The sequence below is a fragment of the Bison bison genome, unplaced genomic scaffold (genome assembly GCF_000754665.1).
Source record: "Bison bison bison isolate TAMUID 2011002044 unplaced genomic scaffold, Bison_UMD1.0 scf7180017864304, whole genome shotgun sequence".
NCBI classification, from domain to species: domain Eukaryota; kingdom Metazoa; phylum Chordata; class Mammalia; order Artiodactyla; family Bovidae; genus Bison; species Bison bison.
The window spans coordinates 14,696,540-14,722,504 of record NW_011494876.1 but is presented as its reverse complement, the minus strand read 5'-3'; the positions used below and the strand labels follow the sequence as shown (position 1 = coordinate 14,722,504).

Sequence of the window (25,965 nt, the reverse complement as noted above, 5' to 3'; positions counted from 1 at the left end):
CATACACAAAGCATCATCTGTTGTTTTTATAACTGACTAGAAAATGCAAAACGTAACTCTACTGGGGGACACCTGAGAAGAGCCTGAAAATAGAATGCCCTTTCATTAAGGCCTAATCCAACTGTTTAATTGTCTCATCCAAATGCTTTTCTGTGAATGCATGAGAGTAGTCCCACCCTAAACCATTCCCATACATCTGAATGGACTGGACTTACTCTTTCCATGGCATCCTGGTTGTAGGACAGGTAATACAAGCACATGGATACACCAGTTGCAGCCATAGAAGGACGAGGAATTTCCAGTAATTTCTGTACTCCACCGTGTGCAACAAATTCTGTGGCAAACTTATTGTGGAGCAGGAGAGATGCTAGGTGCTACACAAAGAGGATACATATTACCATGGAACAATCTAGAACAAATATCTCTTCACAGAATATTAAGTTGCTAAATACAAAGACTCCTTAGAAGTAGACAACCACCCCCTCAAAACAGAAGTAAAACCAATACTGCTTAAGGGAAACAAAAAAATAAGCAAACAAAAACTGTAGAATTCGGTAACATTGCCTCCTAATACCAAAGTTTTCATGATGGTAAAAAACAAGAAATGAAGAATACTACTGTACATTATGACACACTCCTATAACTGTTTTATTATTACATATCTTCCCTAATGGATTTTTGTCACCCTTTCCATTTTAATCTTTTTAAACATAATCAGCTTTATGTTTTAGCTTTGGCCCAGTCACTGATTTACCCAAAACTCTGCTTTCTTTTAAACTGATACTTGCTTATATCCTCAAAAACAAACTTCAAAAAACTAGTACATTTCTGGTACTAATCAGAATGCACTTTAAATAGACTTTATTAATAATACATTTCATAGCCTCTCTGGGTGGACCTGAACTGGGCAATTTAAGGGCAGGGAGTGCAATGCAAGCAGCAGGCTACTCAATGACTTTGAATCCAGGCCAACATGGATGCAGCCTCATAACTAGAGCTCCCCCTCCTGTTTCTCACACCAAAGTGTCTTCTGGGTCATGAGACAGGCAGCAAGCAGGTACAGACAAAACGATACAGATTTGTAACTGATACTTGTACAAATTTCACCAAGGTCAATATGTGTGTACCCTCTTCAGACATTCTCTCAATACACAGACTCGGACTAATCCTTGTATATAATTCAAACCCCTTCCCTATTAACTTTTCTTGTCTGATACACAAATCTCTACCACCAAGCCTTTCCCTGCTGCTGCTAAGTCGCTTCAGTTGTGTCCGACTCTGTGCGACCCCATAGAGTACTTTCCCTAAGAAACAGCTAAGCCATGTATGGTTCCCTCCCCAATACTCAGACCATTGCATGTGCTTTTTTCTCAAAACCACTACCATAAATTGGCAGTTCCACTGCCAGAATCAGCAGCAGGGAAAACAGAACAAACAAAAGGCTCAATCTTTACCAAGAAGCTTAATTCTAGTTGGCTCAACACAGCCCATACGTGGCTCACCTCACTCTTGTGGGCAAAGACTCTATTTTCACTCCTTATACTGTACCTCCATATAAGGTCTAGTTCTTCATTTACTATTTTAACCCATTTTGTTTCTACTAACTTCAATACTTACCCCTTCTCCTGCACAACTGAGTCTTCCTTTTGAACAAAACTGTACATATAACTTTCTACACTTTTTATTTCCTCATAATAAAGATCTCTTATCTGGTTTTACCCTGTTCATCCTTATTCCATTTTCTCTAACCCCTTATATGATTCTGCATAGAAACAGGTGAATAACGACACCCATTATAGGTTCTCATACAAAGACCTACAGAAATAGCAACTGCCCAAAGCCCTTCTTCCACTATTTCCTTTTCAAGACAGGACGCTGCATCTGAAAGCAATACCTTGGGCCACTGGAGACAACTTTGACCTCCAGCTTCATCCCACTGTTCAAAGTAAAATCATGAGTTTGCATACTTTATACACATACACACACACTGCATTCCACACACAGGGATACATGTTACTTTAATTTATGTCTGACCTCCTACAAACTTAAAATTTCTGGGGTCTGCAAGTCAAATTTCATCATTTCTATTTAATTCCAATACACTTTGGAACTGTGCTGGCCAACACTGTAGTCATTGGTTACATGTGGCTAATTTCATTAAAATTAAGTTAAAAACTCAGGGGCTCAGTGGCACTAGCTACACTTTACATGCTCATTTGTGGCTAGTAGCCACTGTACTGAAAAGCACAAAGAACATTTCCATCATCACCAAAAGTTCTATTGGACAGTGTAGCTCTGGAATATCATGAATGAAATTATACCTTTAAAGAGCAAGAACATCATCTCTTTTTCAGAGGTTTTGTCTAGAAGCTACTATTTCTCAAAGAGACCATTCCTTCCTTTGTGCCCCAATACTTCTGTCACAACATCTGTATTTTAAAAAAATCATAGGCTTACATGCCTGGCTCTCTCAACCATATGATAAGCAGCAGAGACTTAATTTATTTGTCTAATACTATAAACATCACAGAACAGTACTGTGTCCATTAGTTACCTGTTAGGTAGAACTGTAATAGCCACAATGTTATTCATTCAACTTAACCTCTCTCCCTTCAGATTACCTTAATCATGAAGAGGTATGGATTTAGTGGGCTACACATACCTGCCCACCTATACTTAGCCCTTTTGCAACCTAGAAATTCCTTTACTTTCACTGAATTTGGGTATGTCCCTATTTCTTTATTCATTTTCTGATTTATACTCTAGATAACCTAACATCATACAATATGTATACAGTTAAAAACTTGGTAAGGCTCAACTCTATTTAAACAAGAAATTTTCATTTGTTGCTACTGACACATCTGGTAATAGAAACATTCTAAACAATAAAATCCAGAGATGTTATATACCAAAACACATAGACAATCCACATTAATTAAATGCTTGGTAACTAATATTTTCAAGAACTTTACCTTGAGCGCCTCAAATGTAAGCAGGACATCATTAGTTTGTTTTAAGTCAATGTAGAACATCATCAACTCCCGTGATCCAAGCTGCATGAATATGGGAAGTAACTGAAATGAACACCAAAAACATGTCTTAACATTTGAATTTATTTTCACATATTTCCTGATAGAAGACTAAAGAAACCCTTCCTCCCTCCTTTATAAAGATAAACATATAAACACATTTTGTTCGAAAAGACCTTATCAGGAGTGACTTCCTTAAGACTTTACCAGTTTGACACAGACTTTTCTGTATTAGAATGAAAACACATCAATGTATAATATGCCACCACAAAATACCCCAGAAATAACACAGTAGTCTTAAAGCATGAACACTACGTTTCCCGGTAAGCTTACCTCCTGATATTCTCCTAAAGGGGTCAAATACTGGAGAATAAGTCGCTGCTCAATAGCAGGAGTCATAGGATAAAGGGTATAATTGGTGCCAATCACCCAGGGGGACATTTCTGACCAGCTGCTATTAGACAATTCAACAAACATGCGGTCTGGATCAGATGATGAAAAACCCAACTTTTGCTTGGCTTTCCTGAAGCTCTCTCTGTCAGCCTGTTTTGTTGACTTGTTTTTCCTCAATGCCCCTTCTTCAAGTTTCGTTGCTGAGTTCACTCTGCTACTGGTCTTGTGGCCTGACTCAAGATGAAAGGAGATCTCCATGTCTCCAGAAGCTTCCTCTTGTTCGCCATCTACTACATCTACAGCCATGTCGCCATAGTCCATATCCACAGCTTCTTCATCCAGAGGCAAAAGGGGTTCAGAGGAGAGCTTTCGTGGGCTAGGACGCTTGCTTTCTTGCCTTGAACCTACTTCCTGAAGCTGCAGCTCCCTCAATCTTCGAAGCACTATTGCCACCTATCAATAGATATTGGAATAAAACAGATTTATCTCTTCTGTATCTTAAAAGAGTCAAGTAATTCTTACTTCCATTTAAGGATACTCAGACAGTTATCTCAATGACTGATAAGAGTACAGATCTGACAAACATGTTGACTTGATTCCCACAGTTTGATGAAATAAATAATGGCTAAAAGTCTCATTCCTCATAAAATTTCCAAGAATCTAAACCTAAATCTAAATCTAAATCTGCAGATAAAACCTAATTCACAGCACATCTGTCTGGATCATGCTGGACCAGACCATCAAATTTGAAGGGGCAGACACTAGGTATATTCAAAGTTTTTTACAAGTGTCTTTGAAAATCAAACATGAAGGTTTTTCAAACTTTTATCTGTATTCTGTTAAATACTGTCATCCACATTACACATAATTACATAAGCTATTTTTCAAGTTCACCACTTATGTTTTCCTTTAGGTACTCATTTTTTGATCTGATCCAAAACTGTAGTAGTATGGTTAGTTTAAAAAAAAAAAAAGAGTGATCAGGCCTGCAACTTAAACTGAATTTAAAAAAAAACAAACAATGGTGACCAGACCAGAAGAGGGGTGAATGGATGGATGAGTATGTCATAAATATAAATATAGGAAATGTTCACAATCAATGTAAGTGGTCTATATACAGGTGTTTGCTGTAAAATTGTATTTTGCTATATGTTCGAAATTTTTCATAATCCAAATGTGGGAAAGGAAGAGGGAATGGTACTGTTTATCTGGTACAAACTATCATGATCTTTAACAAAATGAAAAACTGCTATATGCAAGTTAAAGAAAACGTACAGTCAAAACTCTTACATAACGTAAGAGTTGAAATACTGATATTATAGCTATACTTTAGTACAATGAATAAGATCTACTGACTCAACTTCAGGTAGCAAGAAAGAATGAGTGAATATACTATCTTACATGAAAAAGTCACTATGACACGGCCCTTACCAGCTGTGAGTTCTCATCCCTGTAGTTAGCAGCGATGTCTTGATTCTCCATAGCACCACCTAACAGACCAGTAGAATATGTCCTCAGTGGCTGATCAGCCTCTCGGGCCCATTTGAAAAGGTTCTCAACAATTCCTTCCTTTAGTAAAGGAAATGAAAGAGTACAAATCAGGTGGGTCAAGATCTCATAATTCCAGATATAAGCAATGACTTCAGTTGATAAAAAAAATTTTTTTAATAAAATATTTCAATATTGCTCATAAGATTACAAAATCTAAGCAAACTAAATGTACTACAGTAGGTGGTTTAAAATAACTGTGCATCTGTGAAACAGTCCTATTTATCCATGAAAACTCAAGCTAAAGATCAACTATCACATAATGTAGCTATTAAGTCCCAAAAGGTTCCATAACCAAGCGTTGGGTACTAAAAATTCTACGTGCCTCTTTGAAGTTCACAACGCACAATTAACATTATCAATGTCTAAGAAGTTCTCCATCAAACAAGTGTTTAACTCCACATATCCCACTCTTAGTGTTTATTATGAAATAAAATACATAAACATGTACAGTCCAAAGAAAATGAAAATCACCTCTGTGATTTACCAATGAGCTTAAGAAACAGAAACCTCCCATGTGTCCCTCCCTACCATTTACCTCCTTCCTCTCCAAAGGGTATCTACCTTCCTAAATTTTAATAATTTTGTTGTAGAGCTTTTGTTAAATGTTATAGGCTTTGACCTGTATAAACTGTGTGTGTCATATGTATTTTTCTGCCACTTGTTTCTTTTACTCAACTTTATGTTTTTTACATTCATCTATACTGTTATGTGTAATTGTCACAAACAGTACCCAACATAAGACAGGCCTTACATACAATTACTTAATCCTTGTATCAGCTTTGTATGATGGACAAAGTACTATATTTACAGAAGAGAACACTGTCACAATGAGGTTAAGTAACTTACCAAAGTCACAAAACTAGTAAGTAGCAGAGCTGGGGTCTTATCCCAGGCAGCATACCTCCAAATGCTCTTCACCTCCATGTTCTGCTGCTATTTTGTTTGCTTAACTTTTACCTTTTTGTGTGTGCAAATATGTCCCTAGAGTAGACACCTAGGAACAGAACTACTAAGTCACAGGTGTGTATGTTCAACTTTACTAGAGGCAGCCAAACTATTTTTCAAAGGGATCACAACAATTCACATTTCCGACTTGAATAGTCCATTTCTTTTAATACATCTTACTAAAAGTTGACCACTATCAGACTTTTTTTTTTTTGTAATAAGGTGGGTATGAAAATTTAATGCTTCATTTAACTTGAATTTTCTCATTTACTAACGAGGTTTAGCATTTTTTTCATGCCTTATGATCATTCATACTTTCACCTTCTGTGAAATACTCATGTCTTTTACCAGTGTTTCATGATAAGCACAAAGTCTTAATTTTATGTAATCATATATAATAATATTTTCTTTTAAACTGTGTGCACTTTATATCTTAAACTCTTCCCTAAGGTCATGGTGTCATTCTCCTATATATTTCTAAGTTTTAAACTTTCTTCAAAAAAGTTATTAACACTCTGAACAATACACTTTGAGAAATTTTGTTTTAAAATACTTACTGATGTGAAAACAAACATTATCATCTACTTTAAGTGTCTTTCATTCTTCTTTCTGAACAGCATAAAAAACCTTAAATACTAACTCCAACTATTCCCTTCCATCTACATGTTACCCAGAATTTGTTCCCTCTTTTGTCCCCCCAAAACTGTAGTCAATATTTCTAGGTTCATAGAAGTTCTCTGAAGACATTTTCTACTATGGCCTCTACTGATGCTGTGGCAAAACTTGCTGTTAATTTGCAGGAATCTTTTTTACTCTAGTTGCTTTTAAAATCTTTTGTCTTTGGTATTCTTCTTTGGGCTTTCTGAATCTGAGTGGTCATGTCTTTCATTTATTAAGATCCTAGCCTCATCTCTCTGAATACGGCCTTTCTATTCCGTGCGTGCATGAGAGAGAGAGAAAGAGAATCTGAGTGGTCACGTCTTTCATTTATTTGTAAGATCCTAGCCTCCTGTCTCTGAACACTACCTTTCTATTCTCTTATGTATATGTGTATGTGATCTTTGTGCCCTCACCACACAGCATGTGGGATCACAGTTTCCCAACCAGAGATAAACCCATGCTCCCTGCAGTGGAAGCGGGGACTGTTAACCACTGGACCACCAGGGAAGTTCCTTCTTTTTCTGAAACTCCTTTTAGATATGTTCAAAATTTTCTAATTCTAGTCTCCATGTCTCAACTTCTTTCATATTTTTCTTCTCTTTTCTAAGCACTTCATTCTAGTTCCTTGGTTCATTTTCCAAATGGCCATTTTTCCCAGTCTTATAATTCTGATTTTTCTTTTTTTACATTCAATGATTTCTAACTATTTTAACCATTTTAAGTGTGCAATTCAGTGGGATTAAGTACATTCACAATGCTGTATAACCATTATCACTATATTTCTAGAATTTCATTATCCCAAACAGAAACTCTTTATTCCAGTTTTCAATAATGCATAGAACTGAACAGAAAATCAACAATGAAACAGAGAAGCTGAACAACACTGAAAATCAATTCAATCTAAAAGACATAGAGATAATACTCTATCCAACAAGAGCAGAATATACATTTTTCTCAAGTACAGGTGGAACATCTCCCAGAATAGACCCATATTTTAGGCCACAAAACACATCTTAATAATTTTAAAAGGGCTTACCTCTTACAAAGAATTTTTTTCAATCACAATGGAATGAAATGTGAAATCAATAACCCAAGAGAAAACTGGAAAATTCATATGTGGAAATTAACAGTCATAACCAACCAATGGGTCAAATTAGAAATCACAGCGAAATTAGTACCTTGAGATGAATGAAAACAAAAACACAACACACCAAAACTGATGGGATGCTACCAAAGCAGTGCAAAGGGCAAAATTTATATCTACAAGTACATAAAAAGAAAAAAAAGTCACAAATTAATAACCTAATTATATACTTCAAGAAATAAGAGCAAATAAAACCCAAAGATAACAGATATAAAAATAATAATAAAGTTTAGAGTGGAGATAGATAAAATATCAAATAGAAAAATATAGAAAATTAATGAAACCAAAAGTTGCTTTTTTGAAAGGATCAAAAAAAATTGACACAGGGCTTCCCTGGTGGTACAGTGTTAAGAATTCACCTTGCAAAACAAGGGACATGGGTTCAATCCCTGGTACAAGAAAATCCCACATGCTGAAAAGCAACTAAACCCATGCACCACAACTACTGAAGCACGTGAGCCCTAGAGCCCACGCTGTGCAACAAGAGAAGCCACCACAATGAGAAGCCTGGGTAGTGCAATAAAGAGTAGCCCCAACTGGCCACACTAGAGAAAGCCCAAGAGCAGCAACAAAGACCCGGCACAGCCAAAAATAAATAAGTAATTTTTTTTTAAATTGACAAACCTTGAGCTAGATTGACCTCAAGAAAAAAGACGACAAATTACTAGAATCAAAAATAAAAGGGAACACATTACTACTAATTTTACAGAAACAAAGGATTATAAGGGAACTCACTGGCAGACCAGTGGTTAGGACTGTGCTTTCATGTTTGAGAGTACAGGTTAGGTCCCTGCTCAGGGAACTAAGGTCCTGCAAGCCATGTGCTGCACAGTTGAAAAAAAGAGGGGAGGGAGGATTTCAGGAGAACACTATAAACAAAAAATTCAGTAACTTAGGTTAAATGGACAAACTTCTAGAAACACAATCTACAAAAACTGACTAATGAAGAAACAGAAAAACTGAACAGACCTATAACCATTAAGGAGGGTTAAACTGTCATCAAACCCATCCCAAATAGAAAAACCTAGGACCAGATAGTTTACCTGGTAAATTCTACCAAACATTTAAGGAATTAATACCAAGCCTTTTGAAACTCTTCCAAAAAACTGATGAAAAGGGAAAACTTCCCAACTAATTCTATGAAGCCAACATTATCCTGATACCAAATACCCTGATACAAAGACAGTGCAAGAAAACTAGATATCCTTTATGACTACTGGTGTAAAAGTTCTCAAAACATACTTGCAAACTGAATTAAACAGCATCATAAGAGATTACTGTATATACCACAACCAAGTGAATCTACCCAAATGTGCAAATACGGTTCAAAATGCAAAAATCAATCTATGTAACAGACCACATTAATTGAATTCGTGTGAATTAATTCTTGTGAATTTGTAGAAAACCACATGACAGTGTCAACTGATAAGAAAAAAATCATTTGACAGAAGTAAATTTAAGGGCCTAGATCTGATAGATAGAGTGCCTGATGAACTATGGACTGAGGTTCGTGACACTGTACAGGAGACAGGGATCAAGACCATCCCCATGGAAAAGAAATGCAAAAAAGCAAAATGGCTGTCTGGGGAGGCCTTACAAATAGTTGTGAAAGAAGAGAAGCGAAAAGCAAAGGAGAAAAAGGAAAGATAAAAACATCTGAATACAGAGTTCCAAAGAATAGCAAGAAGAGATAAGAAAGCCTTCTTCAGCGATCAATGCAAAGAAATAGAGGAAAACAACAGAATGGGGAAAGACTAGGGATCTCTTCAAGAAAATCAGAGACACCAAAGGAACATTTCATGCAAAGATGGGCTCGATAAAGGACAGAAATGGTATGGACCTAATAGAAGCAGAAGATATTAAGAAGAGGTGGCAAGAATATACAGAAGAACTGTACAAAAAAGATCTTCACGACCCAGATAATCACGATGGTGTGATCACTGACCTAGAGCCAGACATCCTGGAATGTGAAGTCAAGTGGGCCTTAGGAAGCATCACCACGAACAAAGCTAGTGGAGGTGATGGAATTCCAGTTGAGCTATTTAAAATCCTGAAAGATGATGCTGTGAAAGTGCTGCACTCAATATGACAGCAAATTTGGAAAACTCAGCAGTGGCCACAGGACTGGAAAAGGTCAGTTTTCATTCCAATCCCAAAGAAAGGCAATGCCAAAGAATGCTCAAACTACCGCACAATTGCACTCATCTCACACGCTAGTAAAGTAATGCTCAAAATTCTCCAAGCCAGGCTTCAGCAATATGTGAACGGTGAACTTCCTGATGTTCAAGCTGGTTTTAGAAAAGGCAGAGGAACCACAGATCAAATTGCCACCATCCAATGGATCACGGAAAAAGCAAGAGAGTTCCAGAAAAGCATCTATTTCTGCTTTATTGACTCTGCCAAAGCCTTTGACTGTGTGGATCACAATAAAGTGTGGAAAATTCTGAAAGAGATGGGAATACCAGACCACCTGATCTGCCTCTTGAGAAATCTGTATGCAAGTCAGGAAGCAACAGTTAGAACTGGACGTGGAACAACAGACTGGTTCCAAATAGGAAAAGGAGTACGTCAAGGCTGTGTATTGTCACCCTGCTTATTTAACCTATATGCAGAGTACATCATGAGAAACGCTGAGCTGGATGAAGCACAAACTGGAATCAAGATTGCCAGGAGAAATATCAATAACCTAAGATATGCAGATGACACCACCCTTATGGCAGAAAGTGAAGAGGAACTAAAACACCTCTTGATGAAAGTGAAAGAGGAAAGTGAAAAAGTTGGTTTAAAGCTCAACATTCAGAAGACGAAGATCATGGCATCTGGTCACATCAGTTCATGGGAAGTGGATGGGGAAACAGTGGAAACAGTGTCAGACTTTATTTTGTTGGGCTCCGAAATCACTGCAGATGGTGACTGCAGCCATGAAATTAAAAGACGCTTACTCCTTGGAAGGAAAGTTATGACCAACCTAGATAGCATATTGAAAAGCAGAGACGTTACTTTGCCAACAAAGGTCCGTCTAGTCAAGGCTATGGTTTCTCCAGTAGTCATGTATGGATGTGAGATTTGGACTATAAAGAAAGCTGAGTGCTGAAGAACTGATGTTTTTGAACTATGGTGTTGGAGAAGACTCTTGAGATTCCCTTGAACTGCAGGGAGATCAAACAATCCTAAAGGAAATCAGTCCTGAATATTCATTGGAAGGACTGATGTTGAAGCTGAAACTCCAATATTTTGGCCACCTGATGCGAAGAATTGACTCAATGGAAAAGACCCTGATGCTGGGAAAGATTGAAAGTAGGTGAAGAAGGGGAAGACAGAGGATGAGATGGCTGGATGGCATCACCCGACTCGATGGACATGAGTTTGAGCAAGCTCTGGGAGTTGGTGAAGGACAGGGAAGCCTTGGTGTGCTGCAGTCCATGGGGTTGCAAAGAGTCAGACACGACTGAGTGACTGAACTGAAGGAGAAAGCTGAGCTCAAGGTAATGAAGAGCAGAATGAATAATGCAGAAGGAAGAATAAGTGATCTGAAAGAACACTGGAAATCACCCAAAGAGACAGAAAACCAAAATTTTTTTTAAAGTGAGAGCAACATAAGAGACCTATGGGATAATATAAACCAAATCTATGTATAATAGGGATTCTAGAAGGAGAAGAAAGAGAAAAGGGGACTGAAAATGTATTTAAAGAAATTATGGCTGAAAACTTCCCAAACCTAAAGAACATCTGAAAAAAAAAAAAAAAAAGACATCTGAGAAGCACAGACGGTCCCAAACAAGATGAACCCATACCTACACTAAGACACATGAAAATAAAAATGGCAAAAGTTAAAGACAGAGGATTCTAAAAATGGCAAGAGAAAAACACGGAGTTAATTACAGGGAAACCCCTAGAAACACTGCAGGCCAGAAGAGAGTGGCAAAATATATTCCAAGTCTTGAAAAGGAAAAATCTGCAACTGAGAATATTCCACCAAGCAAAATCATTTAGAACAGGATGAAAAATAAAGAACTTATCAGGCAAGCAAAAAGTAAAAGAACACAGCAATACTAAGCCTACTATCATATGAAAGAAATATGAAAAGGTCTTCTCTATACAGGAAAGAAGCAAGAAGATATAGAAAGATCACACTGGAAAGTCAGTCACTTAAATTAGCCAGTATACGATCAAAAAGATAAAAAAAATCCTATTTGAGAAAGTGATGATAAACATAAGGAACAGCAAAAGGATAAAGATGAAGATATTAAAAAAAAGACATTAAAGTCATAAAATGTAGGGAAGGAGAGTAAGAAATACATTTTTTTTTTTTAGAATGTGGTCAGGCCTGTATGACTGTCTAAACGAAGCAAAGAGCAAAGGTTAACATATACGTAAAACAAGACAATCACAAATCAAAAATATACAATAGATTCACAAAAACCAAAAAGAAGAGAACACAAACGTAAAATAAAAGGAAATAAGCCAAAATAAAAAAAAGAAAGAAAAAGGAAAATGGAGCAAAGAACCAACTGGAACACAAGGTTTAAAATGGCAATAAATATATATGTATCATTAATTACCTAAATGTCAGTGAAGTGACTGCTCCAATCAAAAGACATTAAGTAGCAGACTGGATAAAAAAACAAGAGCTTTGCTGCCTGAAAGAGACTTACCTTAGGGCAAAGGACACACACAGATTGAGAGTGAGAGGACTGAGAAAGACATTTCAGGCAAACAGAAATGCAAGAAAAGGGGAGTCAATATTTTTATCAGACAAAACAGACTTAAAGGCAAAGGCCATAAAGCAGGACACTATATAATGGTAAAAGGATCAATACAAGACTTTACATCCATCAGCATACATGCACCTAATATGTGTGTGTGCTTAGTCACTTCAGTTGTGTCCGACTCTCTGCAACCCTATGGACCGTGGTCCGCCAGGCTCCTCTGTCCATGGGATTCTCCAGGCAAGAATACTGGAGTGGGTTGCCATTTCCTTCTCCATGCACCTAATATAGGAGTTCACCCAAATACATAAAACAAATACTAACAGATATAAAGGGAGAAGTTAATGGGAATACGATAGGAGACTTAAACACACCACATACATCAATGAACAGATCCTCTAGACAGAAAATCAAGAAGGCGACAGAGATAAAAAATGATATAATAGAAGAGTTAGACTTAATTGATATTTTTCAAGACATTACATCCAAAAACACCCAGGTCACATTGTTTTTAAGTTCACATGGAACCCTCTCTAGGACTGACCACATACTAGGGTAGAAAATCTCAACATTTAAAAGAAATTATTTCAAGCGTCTTCTCTGATCACAATGGCATGAAACTATTAATAGAAACCCAGCAAAGGAAAACAAATGAGAAAATATTAACAAATTCACCATGAGAAGAGAAATGAGAAATAAACAATTGCATGGAGACTAAACTATGTGCTACTAAAAAGCCAAAGGGTCAACAAAGAAATCAAAAAGGAAATGATAAAATTACCTTGAAAAACACAACAATGAAAACACAACCATACAAAATTTATACCATGCAGCAGTTCTTAAAGAGACATTCATAGAGATATAGGCCTTTCTCAGTTTAAAAAGAAGAAAAATCTCAAATAAATGACCTATCACCTAAAAGAATTAGAAAAACAAACAAAATCCAAAGTCACCAGAAGGAAGGAAATAAATATCAGAGAGTAAATGAATAAAACAGAGGTTTAAAAAAACAGGGAATTCACTGGCAGCCCAGTGGACAGGACAGCACACTTTTACAGGCCTGGGCTGACCCCTGGTTGGGGAACTAAGATCCCAACCAGAACAGTACAACCAAACAAAAGTAAAACAGAAGGAGAAACTAAGAGCTGGCTCTTTGAAAGGGTTAAAAAAAACGTCTGACAAACCTCTGGCCATGTTCACCAAGAAGAGACAGAACACAAGTAAAATTAAAAATGAAAAAGGAGAAATCTCAACCCATACTGCAGAAATACAAAAGAACTGTAAGAGAATTCTATGAACAATTATATGTTCATAATTTGATGTGACAACCTAGAAGAAATAAGACAACTTTCTACAAACTATACAGCCCAACAAAATCAAATCAAGAATAATTTGAGCCAACTGATCACTAGAAGTGAAACAGAATCTGTAATTAAAAAAAACAAACCTCCCTACAAAGAAAAGTCCAGGCCCAGGTGGCATCACAGGTAAACTGTATCAAACATAAAAAGAACTTATACCAATCCTTCTCAAATTCTTCCAAAAGACAGAAGAGGAGGGGAAGCTCCCAAAGATATTCCAAGAAGCCACCATCACCCTGAGCACAAACCCCCAAAAAAAGATACCACAAAAGAAAATCACATGCCCATATCTTTGATGAATATAGATGAGAAAAATCTCAACAAAACAGCAGCTGAATCCAACAACACATGAAAGGTCACTCACTATGACCAAGTGGGACGCATCCCACATTCACAAGAATGGTTCCACATGTGCAAAGTAATCAATGCAACACACCACAAAACAAAAGCAAAGTAAAAAACACATGATTATCTCAAAAGATGCAGAAAAGGCATTTGACAAAATTCAACATTCATTCATGATAAAAACTCTAATCAACGTTGAGTACAGAGGAACAAATCTCAACATGATAAAAGCGATTTCTGACAAACCCATTGTCAACATTATGCTCAATGGTGAAAACCTGAAAGCATTCCCACTAAAATCTGAAACAAGACAAAAAATGCCCATTCTTACCACTTCTATTCAACATAGTATTAGAAGTCCTAGCCTCAGTAATCAGGCAAAGAGAAAGAAATAAAAGGTATCCAAATTGGAAGGGAAGAGGTAAAGTTGTGGATATACACAGATGACATGATACAATATATAGAAAACCCTAAGGACTTCATACAAAAATTACCAGATCTTATAAGTGAATACAGCAAAGTAGTAGAATACGAGATTAACGTGCATAAATCAGTTGTGTAAATTTCTTCACACTACCAACAAAATATCAGAAAGGGAATGTAAAAAAAAAGTTTCTTTTAAAATCACACTAAAAAGAAAAAACAACCTAGGAATAAACCTGATCACAGAAGTGAAAGACTGAGAGGTATTAAACATTAATAAAGGAAATTAAGAGAAATGAAAAGATATCCTATGCTCTTGGATTGGAAGAATTAATACTGTTAAAATGGTGATACTACTCAAAGCAATCTACATGTTGAATGAATCCCTATCAAATTACCCATGATATTTTTTGCACAGCTAGAATAAATAATCCAAAAATTCATATGGAACCATGAAAGACCCAGAATTGCCAAAAGAATCCTTGGGGAAAGTGGGGAATCAAGAGACATAACTCTCCCAGAATTCATACAACACTACAAAGCTACAGCAGTCAAAACAACGTGGTATTGGTACAAAAACAGACATCCACATCAACGGAGCAGAACAGAGCCCAGACATAAACCCACACACCTATGGTCAACCGATCTTCGACCAAGGAGGTAAGAACATAAAATGGGAAAAAGTCTCTTCAGCAAGTGGTACTGGAAAGGTTGGAGTCGTAAATCAATGAGGTTAGGACACAGCCACACATCATGCACAAAAATAAACTCAAAACAGCTAAGACTTAAATGTAATTCAGGACATCATAAAACTTCTAGAAGTTTTGCTAAACATTCTCTGACATAAACTGTAACAATGTTTTCTTAATCTACCAAGGCTTCCTGGTGGCAAACAATCCTAGAGACCCAGATTCAATCCTTAAATTGGGAATATTCCCTAAAAGAGGAAATGGCAACCCGCTCCAGTATTCCTGCCTGGAGAATGCCATGGACAGAGGCGCCTGGAGGGCTACAGTCCATGGGTTTGCAAAGAGTTGGACACGACTGAGCAACTAACATTTTCACTTTACCAAGGTAACAGAAATAAAATAAAAAAGACAAATGAGACCAGATCAAATTTAAAAAGCTTTTGCCCAGCAAAGTAAATCATAAAAAGAAAAGAACAAATAGAAACCCTACAGAAATATTTACAATGATGCAACCAACAAGGAATTTATCTCCAAAATATACAAACAGTTCATACAATTCAACAACAAAAGACAAGTCAATTAAAAAAAAATAGTAATAATAAAATAAAACAAATGGGCAGACCTTAATAGACATTTCTCTAAAGAAGACACACAGACAGCCAGTAGGGACATGAAAAGATGCTCAACATCACTAATTATTAGAGAAATCAAAACTACAAGGAGGTACCGTCTCACACCAGAGATGTGTGAATGGCTTCTTTAAAAACTCTATAAATAGGACTCCCCTTGTGATACAGTAGATGGGAATCCACCTCACAATGCAGGGGACACCAGTTCGATCCCTGGTCCAGGAAGATCCCACAAGTAAGCACACGCACCACAATTACTGAAGCCCACTCACCCAAGAGCCTGCAACAGGAGTGGCAAAACCACAATGAGAAGCCTGTGCACCACAACTAGAGAGTAGCCCCCCCTCTCCACAACTAGAAAAAGCCTGTATACAGCAAAGAGCCAGCACAACCAAAAATAAGTAAGTAAATACATTATTTTGTTTTTGTTTAAAAGTCTACAAATAAGAAATGCTAGAGAGGGTGTGGAGAAAACAGAACCCTCCTGCACTGTTGGTGGGAATGTAAGTTGATGCAGCCACTACAGAAAACAGTATGGAGGCTCCTCAAAAAACTAAAAACAGAGTTAACAGGATGCAGCAAGCCCACTCCTGGACATACATTCAGACAAAAAATACATGCATCCTTACGTTCAGGGCAGAGCTATGCACAACAGCCAAGACACGGAAACAACCTAAGTGCCCATCAATATATGAATGGATGAAGAAGATATGTGTCTATATACAATGGAATACTACTCGGCCATAAAAAAGAACAAAATAATGCCATTTGCAGCAACATGGATACAATTAGAGATTTTCACATTAAACGAAGTCAGACAGAGAAAGACAAATACCATATGAGATATAACTTTCATGTGGTATCTAAAATATGGCACACAAATCCTGGGAATCCCCAGGGAATCTGCCCTTGATGGCCAGTGGGATTTGATTATAGGACTTCCATAGACTGGGGGAAACAGAGACTTTAGTCTTGGAGGGCACAAACGAAATACTGTGCACACCAAGATCCAGAAGAATGGAGCAGTGACAAGAGACTGAACCAAAACTACTGCGAGTGCTGGAAGGTCATCTGTGGAGACGTGGGTCAGCAGTATGTGTGATTACACATAGTAATCAAACCGACAAAAATTAAAGACAAAGATAATATATTAAGAAGAATTGATGCTTTTGAACTGTGGTGTTGGAGAGACTCTTGAGAGTCCCTTGGACTGCAAGGAGATCCAACCAGTCCATTCTAAAGGAGATCAGTCTTGGGTGTTCATTGGAAGGACTGATGCTGAAGCTGAAAGTCCGATACTTTGGCCACCTGATGCGAAGAGCTGACTCATTTGAAAAGACCCTGACGTTGGGAAAGATTGAGGGCAGGAGAAGGGGACGACAGAGGATGAGATGGTTAGATGGCACCACCGACTCAATGGACATGAGTTTGGGTAAACTCTGGGAGTTGGTGATGGACAGGAGGCCTGGCGTGCTGCGATTCATGGGGTTGCAAAGAGTCAGACACGACTGAGTGACTGAACTAGAACTGGAATATATTAAAAGCAATGGGAAAAAGGACAAAAAAATATACAAAGGAACTCCCATTGGGCTATCAGCTGAATTCTCAACAGAAACCCTACAAAAGGGAATGGCACAATATATTTAAATGATGAAAAGGGAAGAAGCTATACCAAGAATACTCTACCCAGCAAGACTCTCATTCAAATTTGATGGAAAAATCAAAAGCTTTCCAGACAAGTAAAAATTAAGAGAATTCAGCACCACCAAACCATATTTACAACAAATGCTAAAGGCAAGAAACACAAGAGAAGGAAAACACCTACAGAAAACAAACCCAAAACAATTAAGAAAACAGTAACAGGATCACACATATGGATAATTACTGTAAATGCAAATGGGTTAAATGCAACAACCAAAAGACACAGACTGGCTGGGTGGATGAAAACATGTGCATGTATGTACCTCCACTGACCATATCACTGAGCTTGACCCCCGCAAACTATGCAGTTATTTTATATTGTTAACTTAATCATGTTCCCATTATTGCCTGCAACTGTAATTATCTTTTATTTTTATTTTTTCTAACTATTGACTGTGAAAACTGATAAATACCTTTTACTACTGTGATTATGTAATTATTACTCACTTATACCATTGTGTCATAAGTGGTCAACAGAACAATAACAGAACTCTGTATCAAAGGTACAATAGGAAAAAATGTAATCATTTTTTAAAAATCCAGATAGATGCACATCAGAATTATCTTCAAATTTAAAAAAAATACAAATGCCCAGGTATTGCTTTTTTTCCTCCAGAGATCCAGATATGTGTCTAATGAGCAGTCATGTTTAAAACCAACTGGACTATCTGATGATCTTTTACCTAGTTTGCTTCACTTTTTCTATTTCATATTCAGTGCTCCCATTTCATTTAGTTTATGTTTTCCAATTTCTCCATCTCTTTTTTTTTATGTTCTTTCTCAAGTCTTTATCAGAAGGCTTTCCAATATTTATGTTTTAGAAAACTTACAAATTTTTGCCTAAAAAATTCATAACATTCTGATTCCACTTGTTTGACTTAGTATTAACAGAATGCTAGCTTTCTAATTAAAAAAAAGATATGCAACAAGCAACAAAGGTTTACTGTATAGCATAGGAAACTATAATCAATATCTTATAATAACCTATAATGGAAAATAATTTCAAAAATAATATATGTATAACTGAATCACCTTGCTGTGCACCTGAAACACTGCAGGTCAATTATACTTCAGTAATATATATATAGTGAGGGGGAAAATAAATACAGCACAAATCGACCTATGTACAAAACAGAAACAGGCTCAGAGAACAGACTTGTGTTGCCAAGTGGGCACGTGGGAGGATGACAAGGGACAGACTAGGAGTTTGGGGTAGTAGATATAAACTATTACATTTAGAATAAACAAACAACATCCTGGTGCATAGCACAGGGAACTAGATCCAATCTCCTGAGATATACCATAATGGAAAAGAAAATGGAAATTTACATATATATATAAAAGAATGTATATATGTCTATCACTGAGTCACCTTGCTGTATAACAGAAGTTAACATGTTAAATCAACTACACTTCTACTAAAAAAAAAAAGCAAGCATAAACAAAAAAATAAAACAAAACTTAAAGGTATTCCAATACCTCAGAAAGTGCAAGCCAGCAACTTTTTTTTAAACAACAGCTAAAATAGAATCAGTTTAGTACCTTACAACCAGTTTTTAAATACAAAGAAACTATAAGGACATATAGAACAAAGGGATAAACAATGTTCAAGAAAAGTCTTCCATACATATAATATATGGGTCCCAACGTAAAATGTGCAACTATGGGTTCACAAAGTCTGAGAAACATAGCTCTAACGAGCCTTAACAGTAGCTCTGTGAAACACCAGTAGCCAATCTGTCCAAAAATAATGATTTTTTTCTTTTTTGGCCATGTCCCCACAGCATTCATGGAGGAGGCAATGGCACCCCACTCCAGTTCTCTTGCCTGGAAAATCCCATGGATGGAGGAGCCTGGTGGGCTGCCATTTATGGGGTCACACAGAGTCGGACATGACTGAAGTGACTTAGCAGCAGCAGCCACAGCATTCAGGATCCAAGTTCCCCAACCAGGTATTGAACCCATACACCCCACAGTGGAAGCAGAGTCTTAACCACTGAGCCAGGAGCAAAGTCCCCTAAAATAATGATTTCTGACCTATTAATTTACACTCAGCAGTGCCCACAGAACTGGAAATGGTCAGTTTTCATTCCAATCCCAAGAAAGGCCAATGCCAAAGAATCCTCAAACTACTGCACAATTGCACTCATTTCACATGAGAGCAAGGTAATGCTCAAGCTAGGCTTCAACAGTACACGAACCAAGAACTTCCAGATGTACAAGCTGGATTTAGAAAAGGCAGACAAACCAGAGGCAAACAAACCAAATTACCAACACCCCTGGATCATAGAAAAAGCAAGAGAATTCAGAAAAGCATCTACTTCTGCTTCATTGACTACACCAAAGCCTTTGACTGTGTGGATCACAATAAACTGTGAAAAATTCTTCAAGAGATGGGAATACCAGACCACCTTACCTGCTTCCTGAAAAACCTGTATGCAGGTCAAGAAGCAACAGTTAGAACCAGACACGGAACAACGGGCTGGTTCCAAATTGGGAAAGGAGAACGTCAAGGCTGTATGTTGTCACCCTGTTTATTTAACTTATATGCAGAGTACATCATGTGAAATGCTAGGCTGGATGAAGCACAAGCTGCAATCAAGATTGCTGTGAAAATTATCAATAACCTCAGATATGCAGATGACACCACCCTAATGGCAGAAAGTAAAGAGGAACTCAAGAGCTTTTTGATGAAGGTGAAAGAGGAGAGTGAAAAAGCTAGCTTTAAACTCAACATTCAAAAAACTAAGATCATGGCATCCAATCCCATCACTTCATAACAAATAGATGGAAGAAAAATGAAAACAGTGACAGACTTTATTTTCTTGGATTCCAAAATCACTGCAGACGGTGACTACAGCCATGAAACTAAAAGATGCCTGCTCCTTGGAAGAAAAGCTATGACAAACCCAGACAGTATATTAAAAAGCAGAGACATCACTTTGCCGACAAAGGTCCCTATAGTCAAAGCTATGGTTTTTCCAGTAGTCATGCATGGATATGAGAGTTGGACCATAAAGAAAGCTGAAGCCAAAGAATCTATGCTTTTGAACTGCAGCGCTGGAGAAGACTCTGGAGAGTCCCTTGGACTGCAAGCACATCCAACCAGTCAATCCTAAAGGCAATCAGTCCTGAATATTCATTGAAAGGACTGATGCTGAAGCTGAAACTCCAATACTTTGGCCACCTGATGCAAAGAACTGACTCACTGGAAAAGACCCTGATGCTGGCAAAGATTGAAGGTGGGAAAAGGGGACGAGAGGATGAGATGGTTGGATGGCATCACTGACTCAATGGGTATGAGTCTGAGTAAACTCCGGGAACTGGTGACGGACAGGGAGGCCTGGTGTGCTGCGGTCCATGGGGTCGCAAAGTGTCAGACATGACTGAGCTGAACCGAGAGATGATTTGCCTACAGTGACAACCAGGAAACTTTTACACAGACTAGTAAACACATCGGTAATCATCTACAAATCTTGTATATACAGATACACTGTTGTAAATGTCTCATTTTCATCATGCTTTTCAAAAGAACTCAACATTAAAACATTTTTCACAGAAGATAGATTTTTTTTGGTCTCTCACAATGGTAACTAATGAGAAATTTTTAAATCCAGTCTACACAATACTGCAAACTATAGCATTAATAACAATGTTATTCTCTAAAATGCATTATATGGTACAATTACATAATAAAATTCTTAACTGTTAAGAAAAATCTATTTCCAGATCTTTCGCTTGGTTTACACATTTAACTATATTGAGACTTCCAGATTGCTTCAGAAGATTAAATTTTTAGTATCTAAAGAAAGCTAGGTGGCATACCCAATTCACACTGCAAATTCTTAAAGGCAAGGGACAAAATATTCACATTACTTCTAAATTGAGCAACTAACATTTTATAACTCAAGTATACAGTCATTATCAAATTACCATTTTCTGGTTTTCACAGCATTCTTATTTGAAAGTATCAGTTTGTGTTTGTCCATCCAAATACATATATAAATATAAGCTCTTGCTGACAAATTATTCTCAGCACATAACATAAAACAGCACAGTACACCCTTCAAATGTTAACTAAGTGAATATAAAATACCATTAAGAACAGAATAGGCTTCTTCAGAATGGAATGTCCTTCATCATTGGGGAAGACTACTCATCATTAAGAATAACAGTTTGAATTACTACAGAAATACAAATCAAAATTACAATGAGGGGCTTTCCTGGTGACTCAGTGGTAAAGAATCCGCTTGCCAATGGAGACACTGGTTTGATCCCTGACCTGGGAAGATCGCACATCCCAGGGAGCAACTAACAGCATGCGCCCCAACTACTGAGCCTGTGCTCTAGAACCCAGGAGGTGCGACTACTGAGCCCACACACACCACAGCTACTGAGCCCACGCTCCTGAGAGCCTGTGCGCCACAGGAGAAGCCACTGCAGCGAAAAGCCCGTGCACAAAGTGATGAGAAGCCCCTGCTCCCCAAAACGAAAGGCCCACATATCAACAAACATCCAGCACAGCCAAAAATAAATTATTTTAAAAATATCTTGAGAAAAATGACAATAAAACACAACCATACAAAATCTATGGGATGCAGCAAAAGCAATTCTCAGAGGGAAGTTCAGAGTGATGCAAGCATTCTTCAAAAACAAAAGAAAAATCTCAAACAAGCTAACTTATCACCTAAAAAAATTAGAAAAAAAGAACAAACAAAACTCAAAGTCAGCAGAAGGAAGGAAATAACAAAGATAAGGGAGGAAATAAATACAATAGAAGTTTAAAAAATAGAAAGGGAATTCTAAGGAGCCCGTGCATTGCAACAAGAGAAGCCACGGCAGGAAGAAGCCCAGTGGTCCAGTGGTTAAGACTCTGCACTATCACTGCCAAGAGCCTGGGTTTGATCCCTGGTTGGGGAACTAAGACCCCACAATCCTCGTGGCCCAACCAAAAAAAAAAAAAAGAAACCAAGAGTTAATGCTTTGAAATAGTAAATAAAACTAACAAACCTCTGGTCAGGTTTACCAAGAAGAGAAGAGAGAACCCAAACAAAATAAGAAATGAAAAAAGAGAAACCTCAATCCATACCATGCTATGCTAGTCTATGCTAAGTCACTTCAGTCGTGTCCGACTCTGTGTGACCCCATAGATGGCAGCCCACCAGGCACCCCCGTCCCTGGGATTCTCCAGGCAAGAACACTGGAGTGGGTTGCCATTTCCTTCTCCAATGCATGAAAGTGAAAAGTGAAAATGAAGTTGCTCCATACCATAGAAGTACAAAAAACCTTAAGAGAAATTTACAATTACATGCCAACAAATTTGACAACCTAGAAGAAACAGGCAACTTTCTAGAAACATACATCCCTCCAAAACGGACTAAGAAGAGACTATTTGAACAGACTGCTCACTAAAAGTGAAATAAAATCTGTAATTTAAAAAACAACAACAAAAAAACTCCCTACAAACAAAAGTCCAGGACCACATGACTTCACAGGCAAGTTCTACCAAACACACAAAGAATTTATATTGATCCTTCTCAAATTCCTTCAAAAGATTGAAGAGGAGACTCCCAAAGACATTCTATGAAGGTACCATCTCCCTGATAGCAAAACCCAGACAAAGATACCATGAAAAAAGAAAATTACAGGGCTTCCTTGGTGGCTCGGGGGTAAAGAATCCACCTGCCAATGCAGATGACATGGGTTTGATCCTTGATGAAGATTCCACAAGCCACTAGAGAGTAGACCCCACTTGCCATAACTAGAAAAAAATTCACACAACAACAAACGCCCAATACAGCCAAAAAAGTTTTTGAGGAAAAAAAATATATATATATTACAGGTCAATATCCTTGATGAATATAGACACAAAACTTCACCACAAAATATTAGCAAACCGAATCCAACAACACCTGAAAAAGATGACATACCACAACCAAGTTAGGATTCATCCCGAGTTAACAAGGATGGTTCACCATATGAAAACCAGTGTAATACACCATATAAACAAATGTTGAAAACCACACAATCATTTCAATAGATACAGAGAAAGCATTTGAGAAAATTTAATATCTTTTAATAAACTCTTACTGGGGCTTCCCTGGTGGCTCAGTGGTAAAGAATATACCTGCCAATGAAGGAGATCCCACATGCAGCAGAGCAACCAGGCCTATGCACCGCAACTACTGAGCCTGTCCTCTAGAGGCCAGGAGCTGCACCTACTCAGTCCAAATGCTGCAACTATTGCAGCCTGAACACCCTCTAACCCATGCTCCCCAATGAGAAGCCACTGCAATCAGAAGGCCATGAACCACAGTGAGTAGCCTCCACTCAGTGAAACCAGAGAAGAGCCCGTGCAGCAATGAAGACCCAACAAAGCCAAAAATAAAATGATTAAATAAATAAATTAAAAAAAAAAAAACCCTCTTACCAAAGTGAGTACAGAGGGGAATATATCTCAACATACTAAAAGCTATTTCTGACAGTCAGTCAGTCAATACAAAGTTCAACGGTGAAAACCTGAAAGCATTCCCACTAAAATCTGGAAGAAGGCAAGGATGCCAGCTCTAACCACTTCTACTCAACATAGTATTGGAAGTCCAAGCCTCAGCAATCAGACAAAAGAAAGAAAGAAAAGGTATGCAAACTGGAAGGGAAGAGGTAAAGCTGTCACTATATGCATATGACATGGTACAATATATAGAAAACCCTAAGGACCTTCACACAAAAACTACTCAATCTTATAAATGAAATCAGTAAAGCAGCAGGATATAAGATTAACATTTAGAAATCAGTGGTGTAAATTTCTTCTCATTACCAATGAAATATCAGAACGGGAATGTTAAAAAAACAATACTTTTCAAAATCACACCAAAAAAATAAAATACCTAGGAATAAACCTGACCAAAAAAGTGAAAGACTTATACACTAAGAACTGTAATATTTCAATAAAGGAAATTAAAGAGAATTCAAAGAAATCAGAAGATATCCTGTGCTCTTGAACTGAGAAAATATGCATTGTTAAAACAACAATACTACCCAAAGCAATTTACAGACTGAACGCAATCCCTATCAAATTAAATTTTTTGCAGAACTAAATTATTTGGAATAAATAATCCAAAAATTCACATGGAACCATAAAAGAACCAGAATTGCCAAAGGAATCCTGAGGGGAAAAAACAAACCAGGAGACATAACTCTCCCAGACGTCACACAACACTACAAAGTACAGTAATGCAAACAATGTGGTATTGGTACAAACAGACATCCAGATCAATGGAGCAGAACAGACAGCCCAAAAACAAACCCACACACCTAACATTGATGAATCTTCAACCAAGGAGTCAAGAATATAAAATGGGAAAAAGACAGTCTCTTCAGCAACTGGTATTGGGAAAGTTGGAGCTGTATGTAAATCAATGAAATTGGGATACACCCTCACATCATGCACAAAAATAAACTCAAAATGGCTTAAAGACAAACATAATACATAATGCCATAAAACTTCTAGAAGGGAGCATGGGCAAAACAGTCTCGAACATAAATCGTACCAATATTTTCTTAGGTCAGTCTACCAAAGCAATAGAAATAAAAACAAAATAAACAAATGGAAACTAATGAAACTTAAAAGATTTTTCCATAGTAAATGAAATCATAAAAAAATGAAAAAACAGCCTACAGAAGGGGAGAAAATCGTGTCCAACTCTTTGCAATCCATGGATTATAACCTGCCAGGCTCCCCTGTTCATGGGATTTTCCAGGCAAGAATACTGGAGTGGGTTGCCATTTCCTTCTCCAGGGGATCTTTCCAACCCAGGGATCAGACTCCTGCTTGGGAGGCAGATTCTGTACCACTGAGCTACCTGGGAAACCCAAAAACGACATAAAGGGGCAGTAAGCACATAACGTAACTATTAGAGAAATGCAAAAGAAAACTACAGTGAGGGCTTCCCCAGTGGCTCAGGGTAAAGAATCCACCAGACCATGCAGGAGACAGAGGTTGGATCCCTGATCTGGGAAGATCCTGCATGTTGAACAACTAAGCCCATTCGCCACAACTATGGAGCCTGTACTCTGGAGCCCAGGAGCAGTAACTACTGGGCTTGGAAGCTTCAACTACTGAAGCCCTAAAGGCCATGCTCCTGAACATAAGAAGCCACCACAATGAGAAGCCCTCGAGCACAACTAGAGAGTAGCCCCTGCTTTGCGCTACGAGAGAAAAGCCCAAACAGCAACAAAGACCCAGCATGGCCACAAATAAATAAATACAAATAAAGTGATTAAAAAAAAACAACAATGAATATCACCTCACACTGGTCAGAATGGCCATCATTAGGGGGGAAAAGAACGGTCATCATTAAAAAGTCTATAAAGTAACAAATTCTGG

At 37.6% G+C, this 25,965-nt stretch overlaps 1 protein-coding gene across 1 annotated transcript in view; it reads right to left on the bottom strand.

Annotated features, from left to right (window-relative positions):
- Positions 1 to 25,965, bottom strand: part of VPRBP (Vpr (HIV-1) binding protein) — an 89,064-nt gene that overhangs the window by 37,503 nt on the left and 25,596 nt on the right. Inside the window, 4 exon segments of the mRNA XM_010851787.1 lie at positions 216 to 374; positions 2,973 to 3,074; positions 3,363 to 3,875; positions 4,854 to 4,991. Coding sequence (XP_010850089.1) covers positions 216 to 374; positions 2,973 to 3,074; positions 3,363 to 3,875; positions 4,854 to 4,991 — 912 coding nt within the window.